The sequence below is a fragment of the Pezoporus flaviventris genome, unplaced genomic scaffold (assembly GCF_033815535.1).
Source record: "Pezoporus flaviventris isolate CSIRO_AGI_PZ_B2104156 unplaced genomic scaffold, CSIRO_AGI_Pfla_v1 ptg000045l, whole genome shotgun sequence".
NCBI classification, from domain to species: domain Eukaryota; kingdom Metazoa; phylum Chordata; class Aves; order Psittaciformes; family Psittacidae; genus Pezoporus; species Pezoporus flaviventris.
Window position 1 is genome coordinate 30,745,151 of NW_026892593.1, and position 20,586 is coordinate 30,765,736.

Below are 20,586 nucleotides of genomic sequence, written 5' to 3' on the forward strand. Positions count from 1 at the left end.
ATGATTTTCAGCACCTAACGTATCACATCTACTTCAATCTCAGCTTTTCTGCTTAATTCAGTGGCAACTGCAGGATACTGGAACAAGCTGGACTGAGAAGTAAAAGCAGGCTGAAAGCAGCACTCTCTGCTCACTCTGCAGGAGTGAATTTTTACCTAAGTCCTGCTTCATTCACCCACACAAGTGACAAGGCTTCAAACCCTTGCTAAAAGCCCCCAGAGCAGGGCTCAGACTACACTGCATAGCTGCCGCTAAAACTGAATGGCCTGGGCTGCCTGGCAAGCTCACAGTATTCAGGGGAATGAGAAAAGCTTTCCAACACAGTAAGGACAGCAGCAGATTTGAAACATTCATCAAGCAAGCCTGGGGTGCTACCCCAGTCCTCCTTTCATAGTATGCGTGGGAGCTAGTCGTCCAGGCACCCAAGCCTGCTTAAAATGCCTGGGCCCTGGCCATATAACACTGGAATGAAGAACCTGCAGGTGTCTCTGGGGTCAGCTACAAAGGCACAGATTAAGAAAAAGATGGTTTTGAGCTTTAAGCACTGCATTGGAAGATCTGGATTCTGGTATATTTGCTTATACCATGAGCTGCCTCTATTAGAGATCACAGGCTTTTTATGTATCAGTAAAGTGAGGGTAAAAAAGTGATTAAAATTACATCTTTGCACCCTTTGCCCTTCTTGCCTCAGACGCTATAAACTCTACAGGCTATACACAAAGATGCTATTATAGTGGGAGTTTTTCCTTGATGAGCGCTTAAATTCACCAATAAAAATAGGCAGCAGGGGAATTTTTACTTACAGTGGCAGCAACCAGCTTTTTTTTTTTTGGTGGGTTTTGCTGGTTTCAGTTTTTTCGTTCTTTTTCTAAAGGCTGATAACCTATGAGAATTAAAGTTAACAGAATTCATCGCTCCTGGAAACTAATACAAATGAACTGCAGCTTTCCAGTTTACTGGTATTACTTCAGCAGCCAAAATTCCTCTCCTTCCTCATAATCTGGAGCATAAGGACTTCCTGGGTAGATGATGTCTGTGTGGTTAGGACCAAAGACTTAACTGAATCTGCCACTCAGTGAGAATGTTTACAATGGCTTCAACACCTGTTAGATTGCCATAGACATTGCTAAGACATACCCTCTCCCAAGGAAAACAAAGACTTTGAAGATGAGGCAGGACATTTGCTTTGTTTTCAAAAGCCTATGAACATTTCCTGCTAAATTAATCATTTCTGCCAAGTCAGTGCTGCATAGGACGTGCCAGCACCCTGGAACTTGTCATTCACTGGATTGCTAGGAAACACCCTTCCTTGTCACTGCACTTTGAGTGCAATAACTTATTTCTGATCCAACACCTTTCCTCCACACCTCACTTGAAGTGTTTCCTGAAGTGCCTCCAAAAGCTTTACCCAGCACAAAACACAGCAATATCTGAGGTTGCTGCTATTCCTATGAATCCTTTGCTCTTGCTTCTCCTGGAAGGAGCCCAAGCATGAGAAAAGAAGTGCTTTCTGCAGGCCTGCAAAGTCAGGCTTCTAAGGAAAAGAAGCTGAGGAAACAGAGATACGGGATTTGGCCCATCTTAGTGTGACTAAGATGGCATGTTCTTTTCCAGCTTTGTTAGGCAGGATCAGACTTCTCTATCAACCAAACTACAGTCAGTGAAGGAGAGAATGTGTGTGGGAGAGACTTGCTTCCTCTTGAATTCAGTCTCTCCTCACTCCACAGGCTCCTGAGCAGACCAGCCTTAGGTTATCATGTGCCCTGAAATGATCAGATATTTATTTTCAAGTGATTCTGATAAAGAATTAATACTCAAAGGGACGTGCACATTCATTGGCCAAAATACAATCCACAAGTGTTGCTCCTGGCACTTCAGAGGCACCTTTTGAGTATTTGGGGGAATAAGAACTTCAGGGGATAAACAGGAATTGCCACAGATTGCATGGTCCCATGGTGGAAAGGCTCTGTGTGTGGTTCAGAGATTTGCAGCAATTTCTGCCGCATCTTTAGGAGGAGAGAGGAAAAAGAATGCTTTTCCAAATACTGCAGACTTGGAGAAGCTTAGTAACTGAGTTAGTCTTTCCTCTAGAGACCTCTAAGTCTCTAGTATAAAGCACAGTTATTGTTGTTTATGCAGACACAGATGTAAGGAGATGGAGCAGGCAGACCACTTAAGGAAAACACGGGAAATTTAGATTAGAAGATAGTAGTTCATAAAGTCAGAAAATTAAGCTTTCTTAAAAATACTCTAAAAACCAAAGGCTAAAAACTCTAAAAACCAAAAGCAAATTAGCTCTACAATAGTAATATACTAGAACACTTTATGGTTTCCATCCTTACATGGTATTAGTGCTTCTGGCAAAAATCACCCTGCCGGACTGCCTTCATGAAGATACCATGAACCACAAAAATGGGTCAGAATCGTCAATTCTGACTTCTCAGAAATTCTACTCAAGCTACAGTTCCAGTCAGCAGGTATGAGGCTTTTTCCATGCCTCTCCCATTTACTTCATAAAAGCAGATTAATACTCCAAATTTGACTTCCTACAATGAGAACTGTGCATGAGGGAAGCAGCTGACAACCACCATGACAAAGATGAGAAGGAAGTATAAATGTAGTGAGATTCAACACAAGCAGCAAATCCAGAAAGAACTGAAACAGTAAACAAAGTAGAACCCAATGTTCAATTCACTGTTTTATTACACTGGGAGAAGTTGGTGCTATAAACACACTCTCCCACATCTGGGTACCTGAAGCACCAGTGAAGTTGCGTAACCCGCACCCACACAAAACTGCCACAGAAACCAATCACTCAATGAGCCCCTATCATTTAACAATCCCAAATGCCTTAGCATTCATTCTATGCTTGCTTCTGAACACGATGTTCAAGCAGACGGTGAATATGCCCTGAAAACTTCAGCACAGGGGAGCAAAAGCAAGGAGGCAGAAAGATGAGAAAAAAGCTGATGAAGCAAAGCAAAAAATCCAGTAACCTTGCAAGTCTGTGAAGCCTCCGAAACATCAGGCTCTTTGCTTTGATCCCATGTTCTGCCAATAAATCAAAAAAGCCCAAGAACCCATTGCAGATTTAGTGAGTGTTTCAGGGCCTACGGAAGAGTCAAATCAACTTGTGATGTTTTGCTCTTGTATAATGATAAAAGCACTGCTACCCTACACGGCTCTCAGCACAGCACAAAATGGCAGTGCCTACAGTCTCTGAGCAGCTCCTTATCCAGACAACACAAAAGCCAGAAGAACACTTGTGCCAAGGATAATTAATATGATCATATTGCATTACCGTCACTGTAGTGATACTGGGCAAATGTTATGTTGCATGAGGCTTTACAATAATTGGGCAGTAATCAGTGAAAACATTAAGTCCCTATTTTACTACTGCTTCATCACTAGCTATAAAATGACATCTTAATAAAGAGCATAAAACTAAAAAGAACTGAGATTAACAAGGCGTGTTATGGCAGTTTAGAAGTAAAAGTCATTTTAACAATGCAAAACAGAACAATACTGTTTAAAAGAATGAGCAGAGAAGATTTACTATTCCCTATTAAAAAAAAAAAAAGCAGCTACTCCAAGAGCCTGGCCTAGTTACCATAGTGTGTGTGTCAAACTGGCAAGCAAACAGCAGCATCTCAATGCTTACCAGAAAAGCACTATATCCTGGATTGACTATAGCACTGTTGGCCCCTAATTAGACAACCTTGCATGGACAATGCTAGCCACTAAAAGGAAGGAAAAAGAGAAACACCAGAAAATGTTCTGGCCAATATTCAGACATGAATTTTGACGGTACAAGTAGGTATATTTATGGCAGAGTTCAAGAATGATCAGACAAGCCATTAGAGGATGAAAGTGGCTCCCTCTGCATTGTTTTTATCAGGCTTTGAATACATCACCTCATTTTTAGAAGGGTTCTGGTATCATGTGCAGTTATCGTATAATTATTACAGGACTGTGATTGCATCATTAGCAGAAGTTTAATTATATCATTGACATTAGTGATGCCATAACATCAAGCTCAATAATAGTTCATAACAAAACCTACAATTAGCACAATTTTTCCTCCCTTTTACACCAACCAAAAGTGTTCAGCTTGGAGAAGCCTAATAGTCCATACAGAAGTGAGCTAGGGCTGAACCTGAAAGGATCGCTGGCTGGTAATTTAGTAATATGGTAATTAAAGTCTTTTCATGATGTAATTACACATCAACTACAAAAGGACAGCTGCTATACAACACTGTCAGGGTACGTGGCATGAAATGATTAGATTTGAGAAGCTTTGGTGGTTAAACTGAATACCACAGGCATCAGTCTGAGGTATATCTGGCACCGCATAGCACATTATTATTCAAGTCTCATACTTGGTGTTTCCTTAGTCTCATTATGATAGTAACAGTTTGTTACACATACCTTGGTCCTACCACAGCAGAAGCTGTTCAAAACCCAGCTTTAAAAGCTGTTTAGAAGTTGCCTGGAATTAAAAGACCTAACCTTCTTCTGGGAAGAAGCAGTACACATGGAGTTTGCATGAACCCAGAATGTTTATTTCCCATCCCTGCAGTGTAAAACATTCTCTCACAGACTCCTGTCTGTGGGAAATGTAAGTTGATTTATTTGTAGGCTTTTTTTCCAGTGGGGGAGTAGAGAGGGGAGAAGAAGAATGAGGACAGGAAAGAGGCACAAACGAGTAGGTGAACTCAAGCTTGACTGAGGAACTAAGGGTTTTGGCATCTATTTGTAACAGCAACAAGCAGAACCCCCCTGGTTGGGTGAAAAAACAAACCCACTCTTCTTCTCAAGAGCAGACTGTTTTTAAAGTAGTTTCCTTATTGTATTTCTCACCACCCCCATCTGTATCTATACAAACTATGAAGCTGACCACATGAGGCATGACACAGCAAAAAGGAACATGTTTTTCCAACTAACACAAAACTTCTTGGCTACATGACTGGGCTCTTAAAAATACAGGAATGCACTGTGCACCCTGGCAGTAGGCAGACAACCTCAGAGCTGCTTTTCTAGTCCTAAAATGTCCTTTTAGTGACGAGGAGCAACTTAGATGTTTTTACAGTAGATGTTTTATTTTCTTCCCCTGACACAAGGGAAGTGGGGATTTCATGGAAGAGACCCTGATCAACTGATCACCTATGCTTTAAAGCTTTTATTTTCTTGGGCTAGAAAATCTAGAAGTGGGCTTATTTGAAAGATTTTGGGAATCCAGAGGATTCTCATCAGCCTGAAGAAGGTTTCTGTGAGGTCCATTTGGGAAGTGCAAAACCAAACAACTCCTACAAGATTCTACTCATTCCTACAAGATGTGAAAAGTGAGTAGAAAAATTTGAGCCCTGGTTCAAACAACACCCACCCTTGCCAATCACTCCCATTCTAATTTCTGCTCTTTCTCTTTTTCTGAAGAGATGTTTGGGATGGGCTTAATGAACATTCAAGGCCTCTTGAAGACTTAAATGTCTTTGACTACATTGGGCACTGGTGCGAATTCAGGATCACTATCAGCAAGAGTTCCTTCCCGTTGAGTATCAGAGACTGCATGGAGCAGAGGCTGCTCTTGGGGAACTGAAAGCAGCCTGTCCCAGACTCTTCAGAACAAAGATTTCAACTACTCTGAAGTAAGTCCTGTATGGCCAGTTTCACACAGAACACTTTTGAGAGACAGTAAAGCAATTTAGCCAACACAATGCAAGAGACTCAACTGTACTTCAAGTGCAATATCACAAAAAAACATGATTATTTCTAATTTAATGGCAAGAAAGATAGAATGCAGTGCAGCTAGTAGTTCTGATGACTGGAGAGGTGGTCTGCTCAAACATGTTTGCAGCTACCCTCTGTGAGGACTCAATTGACATTTTATGTGAAAAGGAGGTTCAAATGTCACTTGTCAAGAAGAATTCAGTGAACAATATGCAATATATAAAGCAAATTCAGCACCTTAAGAACAGCTATTCACCAACATGAAAAGAATAGGAACTTTATGCACAAACGATATATCTGACTCCCTACACAGTTTAAAGCAGCAAGAGGCAATAAAAATGTTAGGTTTAAACTACAACACTCTATGCTCAAGTGTCGCCTCTGTAAGTATACATACTACAAACATGAACTGTATATGCACAAACCTTAAACTCAAAAATGCATAACCATAGCAGTTTTCACCTGAAGACAATCTGGTTTGATACCTTTGCAGACTGTAATTACTCAGCTGTTAACTAACAGAATACAACAGCAGTCCTTATCATGTGGGGAACTACCCTCCCTAGCCTGTCTATGCAGAGCACTGCCAAAAGAGACGCACCAAGGTCTGAAGTCTTGCAAGAATAGCCTCATTATCCCTCTCTGATGGTGGTATTGATAGAGAGTGAGAGAGGGGAAAGAATGCAAATGGGAGATTTCCAGTATGCTCCTAGCTTTAGATAACTCTGAAGACGCAGAAAAAGCTCTCATCACAGGTCTTCAGGTTTCCAGCTTCAAAATATAACAAAGCAATAACTGAACAGCAGCATTCAGTTCTGGGAAACTGACAAGTACACAAGCCAGAACAGGCCAAAGTAAAAATCCTAACCTGTGATAATCTGTCTCCCTCCTCTCCTCCCCCACTGAAAGAGTAGCAGCCATTTGCTTACAGATGACTACTTTCAATTATAAAAAAATCTAAGAACAAGGTGGCCTATTAAGGCTACTGACAGGAACCACGTCTTCCGACTGAACCAGTCCAGCCCTACAGCTGCTCCAGATGCGGTCATCTTGTCGGTGTTCAACAGACAATTCTACTACGCACCCAACATCTCTTCTGTTTCAACATCTCTAGTCTTCCCACTTCCCTGCAACAATCAAGTCATTCAAAAACTGCAATAGGGCCACAAGTGTTGTCAAACTCCCTGCCTGCAACCACCATTCAACAAGATACTTGAATTTAATCACTGCATTAACCTCTGTCAGAACCATTAAGTGTCCAGACAAGAAACAGAATCCTCTTGTGATACTGTTTGCAACTAAGGAACTTGGTAACACCAGATCTGGCGAATTTGAGGTGATGGAACAGTTTGGGAGACACCACACTTACTCACCTGCTATCACCAGCGTTTGCCACATAAAGCTTCCCCAATAAATACACCACCACAAGGGCTGTGCAGCCGCCAGAAATATTATACACGGTCCTCTCTCGCTCTATTTGCAAATCCTATGGGAAAAGAGAACAGCATTTATAAAGACAGCACTGCAATTAATGTTTTAGGAAATGAAGATCCCCCTAAAAAAAGAAAAACAGAGTCTGTCTTAAACGACACGTCCCACTGGTTTTCTTTAACATTGTAGCTTTGGCCAAATGGTCAGGGAGAAGAACAGAAAGTCAAGGAGTACCCATTACTTGTGATACAAAGATGTTTGAGAAAATTAGGACAGGAGATTGTAAAACATCAGGCACCAAGGAACAAATGGCAACTCCGAGGGATGCAAGGGAATTTGCTACAGAAAAAGCACAATGAAGGCAAAGATAAATGGACCTTAACAACAGGTACCTGGTAGTATAATTGGAGAGTGATTTGCATAAACAGCAACTAATTAATGAGACCTGGCTATGACATGAATAACTACCTACTCTCCAAAAGGGATGCTAAGACTGCAGAGCATATACCTTTACAAACAACAGCAAGACTCGTGCCACAAGGGTACCCTTCAGAAACAAAGGGAACTGGTGGATGCTAAACTTGTTAAGGGAGTGGGAGGGGGGGAAGGTCAGCAGAGCAGTATTTACCAAAATACACTAGGCATTCACAACCTTTCCAGGATGAACCCCAGTATTTAACCATATGTCTCATCTCATAGCTTTTGTGAGGTCTTGAAAAGACTTCTTTGTGCATGTCACAGGCCCAAATTTAAGGAGGCACATACCTACTCAGATAGCTCTTCCTGTGTTTAGTTTCCAACTGATTATAAGAAATATTATATATAAAAAAGTCCTCCTGCTTAATAGAAGTGGAAAACACAAGTCACATCTGTCATCCACAATCAATCAAGTCCAGGAGTGAAAAAAATACATTAATATATACGTACAGATATATATATATATAAAATCCTAGGAAAGCTTGGAGAACACAAAGCACACGTAAATGAGCTGCTTTCCAGTACTGCATACATTTTAAACAAAAACTGAAGTGTATGCCAGTGAACTAATTATGCTGTCTCTTAGTTTAGTTTGGGGTAATAACACAACATGTTACAAATTACCCTCCTCTCCTGTGTCCAGAATCAAATCCAATTTCAAACCAGACTGAAATTTGTAATATTTGTAATACCAGATACAAACAGGGAGCATCGTTTAATATTACTATTGCAAAGTACTGGCACATCTCTTCCAGCTAAACCCTGTTTATTTGTATGTGGTTTTTATTATGAATGTATTTGTTTGCCTCTGTGTGTGTATGCAGTATGTGTGCGAGCTATACTTCAGCCATTTTCATATTTGCACTGAGCAACAAACAGCTCAAATTGTCCATGCCTTCGGGTATGGGATTTAGAGCTTTATTTCAGAGCTAAATTTATCTGAGGAAAAGCACCACAACAAATGCAAACCATGACAGCTGCAATTTGATTGAAAATCTGCAGAGTCGGAGGAGGGCAGGGACCACGCTTTGTTTCCTACAGATTTCAGGAGAGGGAGGCGACCTGGGCAGCAGTGGGTATCCTTGGGTCGCTGTCCTGAGCAGGCTGGACAGAGGTGACTCTCACAATAACCCAACTCCTCGGTGGCTGGGACTGATCCCATCTGTGCCATGAATACAGGACTGAGGAGGACGGTGGGGCAGGGACAGCAAGAAATGCTCAGTGCTGCCCAACAAGGCCATCCTCTGCTGCACAGGAGAACTGCACTCTGCTGCAGAGAAACTCAGGGTTTTACTGACGGCTCTTAACCCACGCTCTCATTCACTTCCAGTTTTGTCTTTTTTTTTCCCCTCTTTTTTTTTGAGCGAGAGCTGGGGACAGTGAGGACCAGGAGAAGGACTCCAAGCTAAAAATCAAACTTCGCAGAACCTTTGGTCACAGACATGGGCCTGTTATAAATGCCTCTTTATCTAATCTTGCCATAGAGAAGCTGATTTTCCTGCCCATGGTTTCTATATATTTTTAAATTAAGCTGAAAAGAGCAGTTCAAAGGAAGCAGACATTTCTAGCCATCAAAATAAGTTAAACTTACAAATGCTACAGTGGATTTTGCAGGCACTGCCAGGAATTTTAAACAACTTTCCGCAGGTCAGAGCATCCTCTGAGACCTTCAAGCAACGCACAATTCCTCACCTGGTTTCAGATCTGTCACACGTACAACTTTGCAAGTGCTGGAATGCCTATATTAAAATTTATTTCTTTCAAAAAGCAGAATTCAGAAGCATCAATTATAGGAGAGGAGATGGATAACCCATAGGGCCTCATTCTCAGTTTCTTTGACTTAAACTAGAACTGTGTACAGGACTTTTCTTGAATCATTGCTGTTCATGGGATCTTCCATCTAGTTGCTGTTCAGAACTTGAATTTATTACCATGGCTTGCCAGGGTATATTCACTGCCGCTTTTAATTTGATAGTACAGACTTGGACATTCCCTTTCTTGTGAGGAGGGGAAGAAGGGAAGGCTTTCTGACAGCTCAACAAGATTTCAGGAGAAAAATAAACCAAAATAACAGAAAGCCCCCCAACACCACTAACTCATCCTGATGTACAGACATCGGCTTTTAAGGGAACACTTTATAACAGCGCTGCTAGGAAAGCAGTGCAGCACAAAGAGGGGCAGAAACCCCAGAACACCTCTGAAGTCTTTACGAGTGTAAAGGGGCTCATTTTAGACAACATCAGAGTGCATGTAAAGCTTTCCTCATTTTTCACCTGGAGAAAGAATCCGGAGCAAGCTTTTTTGTTTGTTTCCCCCCTTTTCCTTTTTCCTCCTCTATTTTGCAGCATGCAGCTCATCCTCACACAGCAGTCTGTGTGCAGGGGAAGAGCTGAGCAATGCTGGTCAGAACCAATGCACCTTTCACCCAAAGGACAGGATGTACCGCTCAGACAGGAAAGGAAAAGGGGAAGGAAAGAAAAAGCTATCATTTTACACCAAGGAAGCAGATAATACAGTCTGTGCTCTGTCCCCCTTCTGAGTGTGCCTCTTATAGTGGCAGGTAGGAGCAGGGGGCTCACAGGGGTTGCCTCACGCATGGTGCCCCTGGTCCCCCTTCCCTGTGGGAGGGCGCTTGGGAAGGATGGAGCAAAGCCGGCAGAGGACACCATGAAGCGCCAAGTGGTATGTTTCCGGAGCTGGGATTGCTTTCCCCATGGATTACAGAAGCAGCCTGAGGAGGCGGTGTCAGGGATGGGACAGACCATCCCTGCTGCCTGGACCCCTTTTGGTCTCCTCGGTGCCTGCCTCGCTAAGGCTTGTACCTGGGCTTAGAGTGAAAGCACGGGGTAATCCCGCCACCTCCTCTGAAAGAGGTGAAGGTTACGGCAGGAAGCCATTTACCATCTGCTCTGCTGGAGGCTCCCAGACCCTCGATGGCGGCCTGCTCGTGCCACCTCGTGGAGGCCCGGCGGAGGGGCTCCGAGCTGCGGAGCGCAGTGTGGTGGGCCAGCAGTCCTCAGGCTCCTGAGGGACCCCAGCTTCTCCTTCTCCTGTCTCGACCCACGGGTGTTGGACACTTGAAGGGCACTGGGACGCTCGCACCGGCAGCCTCAGCAGGGCGGGCTCCTGTGCCGGAGCACAGCTGATGCAGGCGCCGCAGCGGTGAGGGGAGGCAGCCCGAAGGCAAGCGTGGCGGCACGGAAAGTGAATGCCAGGTACAGATGGTGCTAAGTTTGAGGAATTTAGAACCTTGAAAAGCGAACTGGGTATATTCAAATGGCAGTATCATCATTCAGCAAGTTAGCATGCCGCAAGGACAACTAAAATAACTCTTTTTCATCTGTATGCACCTCCAGAGTACAATCCTTTCCTCCAGGATCTCAATCTTGCTAGTTCCTACACACACAGCATCGTGTATCTGCTTCAAAATATATATATATTTTAAAATCATGTTTCAGAAGGCATAAACATAAAATTAACTCCTTAATCTGCTCTACCTCTGCCTAAAAGGCACCAAACTTCCTGTAACACCGTTTCAACCCTCCTCACTTCTGCTGGTTATTTAATCAGAGGAAGCTTTTCAAAAGGAAAACTGTAAAACGTATGTTGCTCTCCCAAGACTGTCCAAGTTAAAGTTGTGCCTGTATACATTTCATCTGACTCAAACTCAGTAAAGAAGAAAATCATGATGCAACATATATGAGCGTACACCTTCCAATAAATCATACAGATTAGTTCGGTGCCGTTTTTACCCATCCAAAGTTAAACTGGGTTCTGTGTGGAACAGGTGCTCTCTCCCCTTAATCTTTCTTTAAAATACATACTACATCACGCACATGCATACAAGGCTAAATACAGGGAAGGGATTATTATAGTTTACTGCTTCTATCCAGTATAGAACAGCACTTGGAAACATCCCCCCTGGCTCCCTAGAACTGAATGCATAAATGTACATCTTAAAACTCAAGAGAGTAAAATTAAAGGATTTGGCTTGTGATACCTTCAGAACTTGAGCTTATTTTTTCTTCCTTTGAACTGGAATAACTGTGACCACTGATGATTACTGACACCGAGCATTTTTTACTTTTCAAACAGGACAGTAAATTACCCGAGAACACAACACAAACTTCCTAATCCCAGTTCCGACACAATCAGGGAACACCTTCTAAAGAACTTCAAAAAGGGGACAGCTTCAGTGTTAAATTTCTACGTTCAGCAGTGACTCGGTCTGTGTCAGCAGTGTTTGCACAGTGGTTTACTGCATGTAGAGCTGTCAGACAAGCACTGTCTAAAGGAAACCACACCCAATGAAGGAAAATTAATTTTAAAATGCCTTTTGAAAGGGATGAATTGCATTGTATTTGAGACTTGAAGCAGAACGAGGGAGAACTTAACTAGAACTCAAAAGGCAGTTGATGAAAAAAGTAATGGCACGCTAAATGCTCCTAAGAAAAGGGGACAAAACCTTCCTTAGATAAACCTGTCAGGTTGGAGTGTTTAGAAAAGGAAAATAAATCTGTATTTACTTAGCATTTTCACCATGTTCAAAGGGCTCCTTTGCAGTGATGGGTGTTTCAGGAAACCAGCAAGAAGTCTGTGTATGTGTCCAGGAAACACGAGCTTTCACCAAGTGCCAGGTCAAAAGATACACTCTGCTGGCACAAACCCCCATAAGTTATACACAGCTCAAATGCATGGACCTAACTCAACAACATCCATTTACCAAAATCTTCACCCGAGGACTACACCCAAAAGAGTATACGGAAGTCAGAGGCAGGAGGAAGATCAATCATTGCAGACATAGATGAGACTCAGGAATGTTGATCTTATGAACTGCTCCCTTAGACAACCAAAGAAAATACTCTTCTGGCTAAACCACCTGTAAGCACAAGACACCCCCAAGAGCTTAAAGTAGTATAATTATATATTGCTTTTCCTAATCTGATCATTTTTTTATAATGTTTCCTTTTAATGTAATGTAATGCTGAAATTATATTAATGTAATGTAATGCTGAAATTATATTGCATTGTGGTAGACACAGAGTCATTTATATAGAATCACAGAATAGTTAGGGTTGGAAAGGACGGACCTTAAGATATAGCAAAGACAGACTGAACTTCAGCCCTCTGATGAAAATCGTAAGTGGGAATTAAGGTATATGGTCTGTAGCATATGACAAAGACACAGGGAGAAAAATAAAATACTCTCTGGACTTTAGTTCAGAAAAAAGTAGAACAGATTACTATGACCTGTACATGGAATACCCAGACCTGTAACTGCAGTGAGTTACCCAGGGATCCTGCATTTGTCATACTCTATCTATAAAAGTCCACTCAAGCAGTCAGGTGCCTGCACCTGAGCCGTGATGATCTGTGCAAACACCTAGCAATGTGAAATCAAAATAAAGCAGGGCAATAACAAGCCCTGCTCAGGAAGTTAGAGATGGGTAATGCACATACTGCTCTTAAGAAAGGCACAGCACTTGAAAAGACCCTTCTTTAGCTCTTTTACAGTTGCTTCCCAGTCCTATTCCTCATCTCTCCTGCAGCTGGAAACCAGTTTCAACAGGGGAGAGAGAGTCACATCACATATTCAGAACCTGGCGCTCTTCTGGCCTGAAAACCACCCCAACTGAAGCGTGAAATTGGTGTCCCCTTCTTAAGTATGCTCTGAGATGGGCAGCGTCCATCAACAAAGAAGGGAGCAAGCTAGTCTTCCCTTCCTGAAAACGGCATGCTAAACTGACTGGATCCTCCTCTTTGTTTTCAGCTAGGAGAAACTGCCCACCAGCCGCAGTGCGTAAACCTGCTCATGTGCTCCACACTGCGGATCTTGCTTCTGGACCTACCCACCTGAAAGTCCAAACCCAGTTGGTGGGTCTGTTTGCCTGCACTTCCCTGGGGAGAAAGGACAAGCAGCAAGGTAACTGCTATTCAGAATACAAAGTGAAGCACCACCTCATTGCAAGAACCGTAGTCTCTAATCAGATGCATGCACAGAAAATGATTCATATATATTAGCAAAACCAACAACTGAATACTTCTTGTCAGACAAGAAATAAAACCTTTGGGAGACACTCTTTAGTTCAAAAACCCTCTGGTCAAATAAGAGCATTTTCTAAAAACAACAAAAATTTAAAAAAAAAAAAGAAGAAAAAAGAAGAAAAAGAACAAGATCAGATCTCAGACAATACTAGTTTTTATCTGAAAAAATATGGGAAAAAATGGGGTGTGGGGGGGTGGGGAGTGTGTGTGGTGTGTGTGTGAAGAAAGAGAGCACCAAACCTTTAAGACTCAAGTACTCCACAAATATGGCTGTGGTGCTGCCTAGGACTTCAGATGCAGTTTCTGCCTTACAGGGGTGTACCAGGTAAACTATTGGTGCTCTTAAACAATTCTGTCCACACTCAGATGGTGTTTAAGTAGGGGGGGGGGGGAGAGGGAAGTGCAAAAAAAAAATCCCTAAATGTTCATTTTCCCCAGGCCATGCAACTCATTAACAAAGGCTACAAGGTCTTCAGAGCCCTGAGATGTACATACCATCTCCTTGAATGCACTTTCTATGGCCCCAATAACCAGGCACTCATGTGGGATCTTCTTCTCAGTGAAGAAGCGTGTTGGAGGGGTGCTGGGCGAGCCTGGTGCCCCTACACCACCACGCAGGGAGGCTGCTCGTGTCAGCGTCCTGCTGTTGGTGGCTGGATTGTCGGGCTCCTCTCCCAGGCAGGTGGGTGGAAGGACAGCCGTGTTCCTCAGGATGTCCACAATCTCCTGCAGCTGCTCCAGGATGTGGTGCTGCAGCAGTTTGGAAGCCACCACAGCTGCCCCCGATCCAGCATGTCCATCAAACAGGGACCAGTAGTACAGGTTGATCCCATCCGTGTCCTGGAGGAGCAGGAAGAAGAAAGGGAAGGAAAAGGAGACGGTCACCATTACAGAGTTTCATGAGTGAGGTGCCTGGTGGCACATGCACAGCAGGTGGAACACGGGTAACCTTCCCAGAGGTAACCTTTCTGAAATGGAGAAATGCCCACTGTGTCAGTACAGTTCTGGCAGGAAGGAGAGATGCTTATTTTTGCCACACACACCCACCACTTTTTTTTCTTTTCCTTAATGTCCTAAAAGACCCCAACAAAACAACCAGAAAAATCCCCCTCTGAACTTGTAATCTTTCTTACCTTACAGCCATCACAGCTTGCACTGACCAAGAACAGCTACGACTGCAAAACTAAGTTAACTTCCTAATGACTGCGTAGATCAGAAGAAAAGCATCTAAAAATCACATCATTGATAAATGATAGATTTACCACCATGGAGACCAAAATTCCACACAAGACAGCTCCTGATATTTGTGTGACAGACCTTTTCTTTCAGTAGGTGTGAGACAAAGGGCCTCAGTTTGACAACTGGTCCATTTAACCTAAGGCTGAAGGCAGATTAAGTTCTGGGCAGCAGAAGCTCTGGTCTGCCTGAAAGATTTCAAGGAGCCATACCCTAGATAACCTCAATTTTTTCTGAGAAAGTCACCTCAGGGAAGCTTTTAAGGCATAACAATACCTGTCTTTGCATGATATCATATTAGGAGGCAGCATGCAGAAAGAGTCTGTACAGCCTCTCCTTTCCCCTCCTTTCTCCCATCTATGCTGAAATAACTTTGTGGGGCTACCCTGCAATGTCAGACGTGGGTGGGCTAATACTGATTTAGAAATAAATCATTTTGAAAGGGACAGGAATCAGGCAACACTGTTCCAAAACACCTCATGCTAAGAAAGCATAACCTATCTCACTGCAGTCAAAGGAACTTAACAATTCTGTCGACATGTCACACTGATTGTGGTCTAATTTAGGATGACAGACATGATTTATTTCATTCACCTGAACACTGCTCCCTTATACAACAGATCAGCATGTAGTCTAGGTACCACCTGCATCTCAGCACCTCATGCCCAAAGCACTGCTTATTTCAGATTTATGGACAGGGCTGTGAACTTCCAGCTGTTCCAGCTGCTCCACAAAGGTGCCAACCACTGGCTGTAGGACATGGCAAACAGGTTGGAGTAAGAACACCATGAATTGTCATTTGCTGATCCAAAAGACATCATTCATTGTCGCCCCAAGCTACAACATCCAAAACCTAATGCAAAATGTCTCTTTTAGCAACAACTATACAGACCATCACAGCAATTTCATGCTGTTCAAAGGGTAAAATTCATTGTTGAATGTGCTTTATTGCTTATAACTATGTTTGTTGAAAAGCACATTTAAAAGCCTTGATTATAAAAATTATATAAATCTACTCTGTGTTTAGCTTATAGCACTACTGCAGTAATAAAGTTCAAAGATACTCTTAACCAGTGTATTAACAATAGTTATCTACACTGTGAGAGTTCCTTCATGAGAAGGAAATCAGAGTCTATTGTGCACTCTTCATTATTGAAATGCTGAGAAAAGGGAGCATTATAATTCAGCGCTGGATTACTTACCCCAGTAAGGATCATACAATGGTGAAAAACCCAACAAACATACACATTTCTGAATGCAGCTCCTTAGCCAGACCCACCCACTTACCCAGCCTGGTAAACTCACCAAAAACCTGTTGTGAAATGTCACCCCTGAAGGCATGCCTGGCAGTTGTGCTAGCTTGCTCTGGGCTCAGAATCCCCCTAGGTTCACACAACAGTTGGCTATAAAATTCTGCTTAAGCCATTTTTAATGGATAATGGGATTACTGACTAAAAAAACCTGCTTGCAAAAAGAGATTCATGCAAAAGCTAAGGTATTTTGCCAAAAAAGAAGTATCCCAAAGTGAAAGTATTTAAAGTGAAAACTGAAACCATTTATTCAAAAAGGCAACAGTGTTATTCCTAGAGTTCTACATCAAACTGCTTCTGCTCCCATTCTTCTCTTGGGAGTTTGGCTTTCTGGCCAAAATCCACTTTATGATGCACCACAGATAAATTATTCCACAGCTTATGTCCGTTGAAAGGTGCTACTCCCTTTGGAGATGTGCTGCCCTTGGGGGGAAAAAGCATAAAGGCATTACAACTCTGACTGAAATGGAAATATTTACCTTCCACCTGGAGGAAGAAGGTATTTTGTCATCACCCTCCCTCTGCCCCCAAACTATAACAGAAGCTTACAATCAAGAATAGATTACCCTGCCCCCCCCCCCCCCCCCCCAATTTCCTTAAGTTTTCCAAAGCCAGCCCTCACCAAAGTCTGTATTGGAGCTTTTCAGAAGATAAAGGAGAACAGTTCTGAACACAATTCACTCTCATTATTATGAGCACAACACTGGATATGTCCTACACTGAACAAGCCTCCTGTGAACTTGGTAGTCAAATAAGGTGCCATCAGAGACTGGGAAGCTTTAAAACAGATGAGGACAATGGCCCATGATGAACAGTGGAATGGAAATGTTGCCATGTACTTCCTTCTAAGCTAATGGGCAGCACAAATTACAACAGAGAAGCTCATATGGGCCTGAGCTGTATTCTTGGGTTATTGCTGATATGAACACAGCATGGCCACATCAACTATGGTGGTTCTTCTGAAGTTCACTGTTCTTGCCCCTTCTAACTTGGACTAGAAATTCTTAAACTGTTGCTACCAGTTCAGCTAACTTCAGACATCTACACTGTACACCTCCAGCATATTCTTCTCAATTGCTCTCGTATTCAGAGAGAAAACCCTTCACTCTCAGATTATGCCCATCTCACTCTAAAGTAGATTTATTTCTCCCTATCAACTGCAGAAGTACCCTAGATTAACCGAGAGGGCTGTAAAATAAGTGTGTTCAGTCAGGGAAGATGACTACCACAGTGCCACTCTCATGCACACTTTCTGTGGGAGATGCATCTGGGAACTGCAGGCATTACTGTAACCTAAATACTAGTATCCAGAAATTTCTGTGTATTCCTATGAAGCTTCATTTACTTTTGAGCTAGCAAAGAGAGTGTAACCACAAATAAATTATTAGCTGTCTAAAAAAGGAAGAAACAACAAATGTCTTTCCCCCAGCCTGAGGATAAAAATGGCTTCTCTCTTTGAAGAGCAATGAATTCTCCAAAACCATAGCAATTCAATTAGAATTAAATATATGGTGCAGTGACTCAGAGAATGAGCAAAGGCCAGCAATCACGGAACACAGATGAGGCAGAAAGCACAAAAAGGTGCTCGCTTTTCCTCCCACCACTGAGATGATCTCCACAGCCACCAAGCAATTACCTAGTCTGCTCAGTTATAGGGGAAAAAAAACAGGCAACTTTAGCAATATATAGCGATAAATTTAGGACAATTTTTTTAGGTAAGCTGGAAAGTGCTTCCCATGTTGCAAACCTTCAGAATATTTTAATGAAGCTAATTCCAAACAGGCAAATAAATCATGCCGCCACTAAAGGTTTATTCTGAAAACTACAACCCACCATGACTATTATTGTTCCAAATACGACCCAGACTCACAAAACCCATTAGAGCACATCTTTGGTTCTCACAAAGTCTGAACTGGGTTGGCAATTGCCACCCCACCTTCAGAGAAAAGCTTTCTTATGTTACCAATGATATGCTCTGCTACCTGTGGTAGGCAACCAGTCTTGTGTCACATAACACAAATATCCTGCCCCATCTTTGTGGCAAAGAGTACTGCAGAATTAATCAATATCTATCCTCAGATTACAGTGACAATTAATAATGCATCACATGAAGCTCTGCAACCTGAGTCACTATGACAATATCCTAGCATAGGACTCCCATTTCTCTCACTGATGGTCTTCAGCATTCATCGTCAAGGTACCCTGTAGTTACAGATATCTAAAAATAGCAGCAGAGAAAATGCTGTGCAATTTGAAGTGAATGCTCCTGAATGGGGACAGAGGGCAAATGGGATTAACCAAGCTGCAGTGGAATGGGGTGGGGGGGAAGGGGAAAGAATTAATTTAGGGTTGAATTTGCAGAATCTTTTCATTCATTGCTCTGCTCAGTTTATCACCTGTCCTTGCAAGAAGGAAACCATATTTATACTATTTAACAGGTTTCCTTTGATTTGTGTGTGTGTGTGTGTGTGTGTGTGTGTGTGTGTGTGTGTTGGGGCTAAGTAAACGTTCATTTCTCCATCTCCTCATTTCTGGCCCACCACCTCCTCCTTTCTATTCCCAGAAGCTCTTCAGAGCCCACCTGTAGAGTCAAAGCCATGACAACAGCACCCAACCTGTTGATCTCTGACTCCTTTTTGCTGACCTTCCCAAAGCGCAGGACTGCACTGATGGGGTTACCTTTAAACACACAACCTCAGATGCAGCTGCCATTTAAGTTTTGCACAATTCCCAGAAACCTGGGAAAAACAAAGATGGCATGTGGTCTTTTAAAAGATTATGCTGAAGAAATGAAAAATCCAAGGATGATGAAATAGATTGTTAAATCAAGAGACAGTTTAAGTTTCAATTCTTATTTCCCTTGTGTGCCACACTTCAAAAACTAAACAAGAACAGAAGAAAACTTTCTTTTTATAGGACAAATACTCAGTAAACTGCTTCCTTCATCCCTTTTTCCTTCAATATTTCTAACAAAGTGCTTCACCACTCAGAAACTATTTCAGATTGTGTGTTACAGTGGGATTTCCTGTGAGGCATTTACAGCATTCAGCCTCTGGCTTTCTTATTAAATACTTGCTGGGACAATATCATACCATTCACTGGAATGTCTCAAGCCTGTATTTCTACATCCTATTGATACAGAGTAACATTTAACACCAAACTCATATACGCCTTAAAAAAATATTTGCTAACAATGCTATGTGAGGGAAAACCACAATATTACACTTAACAGTATAAAAAGATGAAAATGTAAAAATATGACACATTATAGAAAACATGTGCATATATATATATGTATATTCAACTAGCAAAAACTGTACCAAGTAAAAAAATCCTACTAATTGCTAGTGTAAGAGTGCCCTCTAGTAGAAAACTATGCTGCTTGTTTTGGGAAAATATATTACAAATCTAAATTCACAAGATGTGGCAAAACAGGTTTTACACAGCTAAATAATGAGTGCTATAGCATTCATTCAAGTGTCATGTAGAAAACAAATCTGTAGATAAAAAGAAAACGTACAAATAACACAGTAACAAGTAGCATGAAAACAGTATACGATGTTATACAGATCAGATGATCCCTCACTTCAGCATTACATTCATTTCAGGTCAGAATACCACACACCTTCTTTCCTGCCCTGATAAGACTGTAGTGACGGAGCCCGAAGTCATGGACTAAATCTTAACAGATTATTTTACAGGGAAGGTCCATAGATTAAGGGAATTATATGTGTGTGTACATACAAAAAGACAAAAGGAAAGATGATGGTGTATTGGAAAGCATGGGACTTAGATATTAGGAAGAAATTCCTTACTGTGAGGGTGCTGAGGCACTGGCACAGGGTGCCCAGAGAAGCTGTGGCTGCCCCATCCCTGGCAGTGTTCAAGGCCAGGTTGGACACAGAGGCTTGGAGCAAGCTGCTCTAGTGGAAGGTGTCCCTGCCTGTGGCAGTTGGGGTCAGAAATAGATAATCTGTAAAGGTGCCTTCAAACCCAAACCATTCTGTGATTTTAATGCCCTGCCAGTGAGGAGGTGCACAAGAGGCTGGGAGGGAGCACAGCCAAGACAGCTAACTCAAACTAGGAAAAGGGATATTCCATACCATAGAACAGCATGTTCAGCATATAAACTGGGGGAAGGTGGCTGATCATTGCCTGGGAACAGCCTCGGTATCGGTCAGTGGGTGGTGAGCATTTGTATTGTGCATCACTTGTCAGTCTTGGGTTTTATTTCTTTCAGTTGTCTCCATTTTCATTACAATTATTATCATTATGATTATTACAATACTTTATTTCCATTATTAAACTATTCTTATCTCAACACCCAGGTTTTACCTTTTTTCTCCCCCTAATTCTCCTC

At 42.2% G+C, this 20,586-nt stretch overlaps 1 protein-coding gene across 1 annotated transcript in view; it reads right to left on the reverse strand.

Annotated features, from left to right (window-relative positions):
• The window catches only part of PPM1H (protein phosphatase, Mg2+/Mn2+ dependent 1H), a 137,551-nt gene that overhangs the window by 46,337 nt on the left and 70,628 nt on the right, over nucleotides 1-20,586 (reverse strand). The window contains exons 3-4 of the mRNA XM_061467832.1: nucleotides 14,176-14,520; nucleotides 7,101-7,213 (exon numbers count right to left, since the gene is read on the reverse strand). Of these exons, the coding sequence (XP_061323816.1) occupies nucleotides 7,101-7,213; nucleotides 14,176-14,520 (458 nt within the window). The remainder of the gene's footprint in view (nucleotides 1-7,100; nucleotides 7,214-14,175; nucleotides 14,521-20,586) is intronic.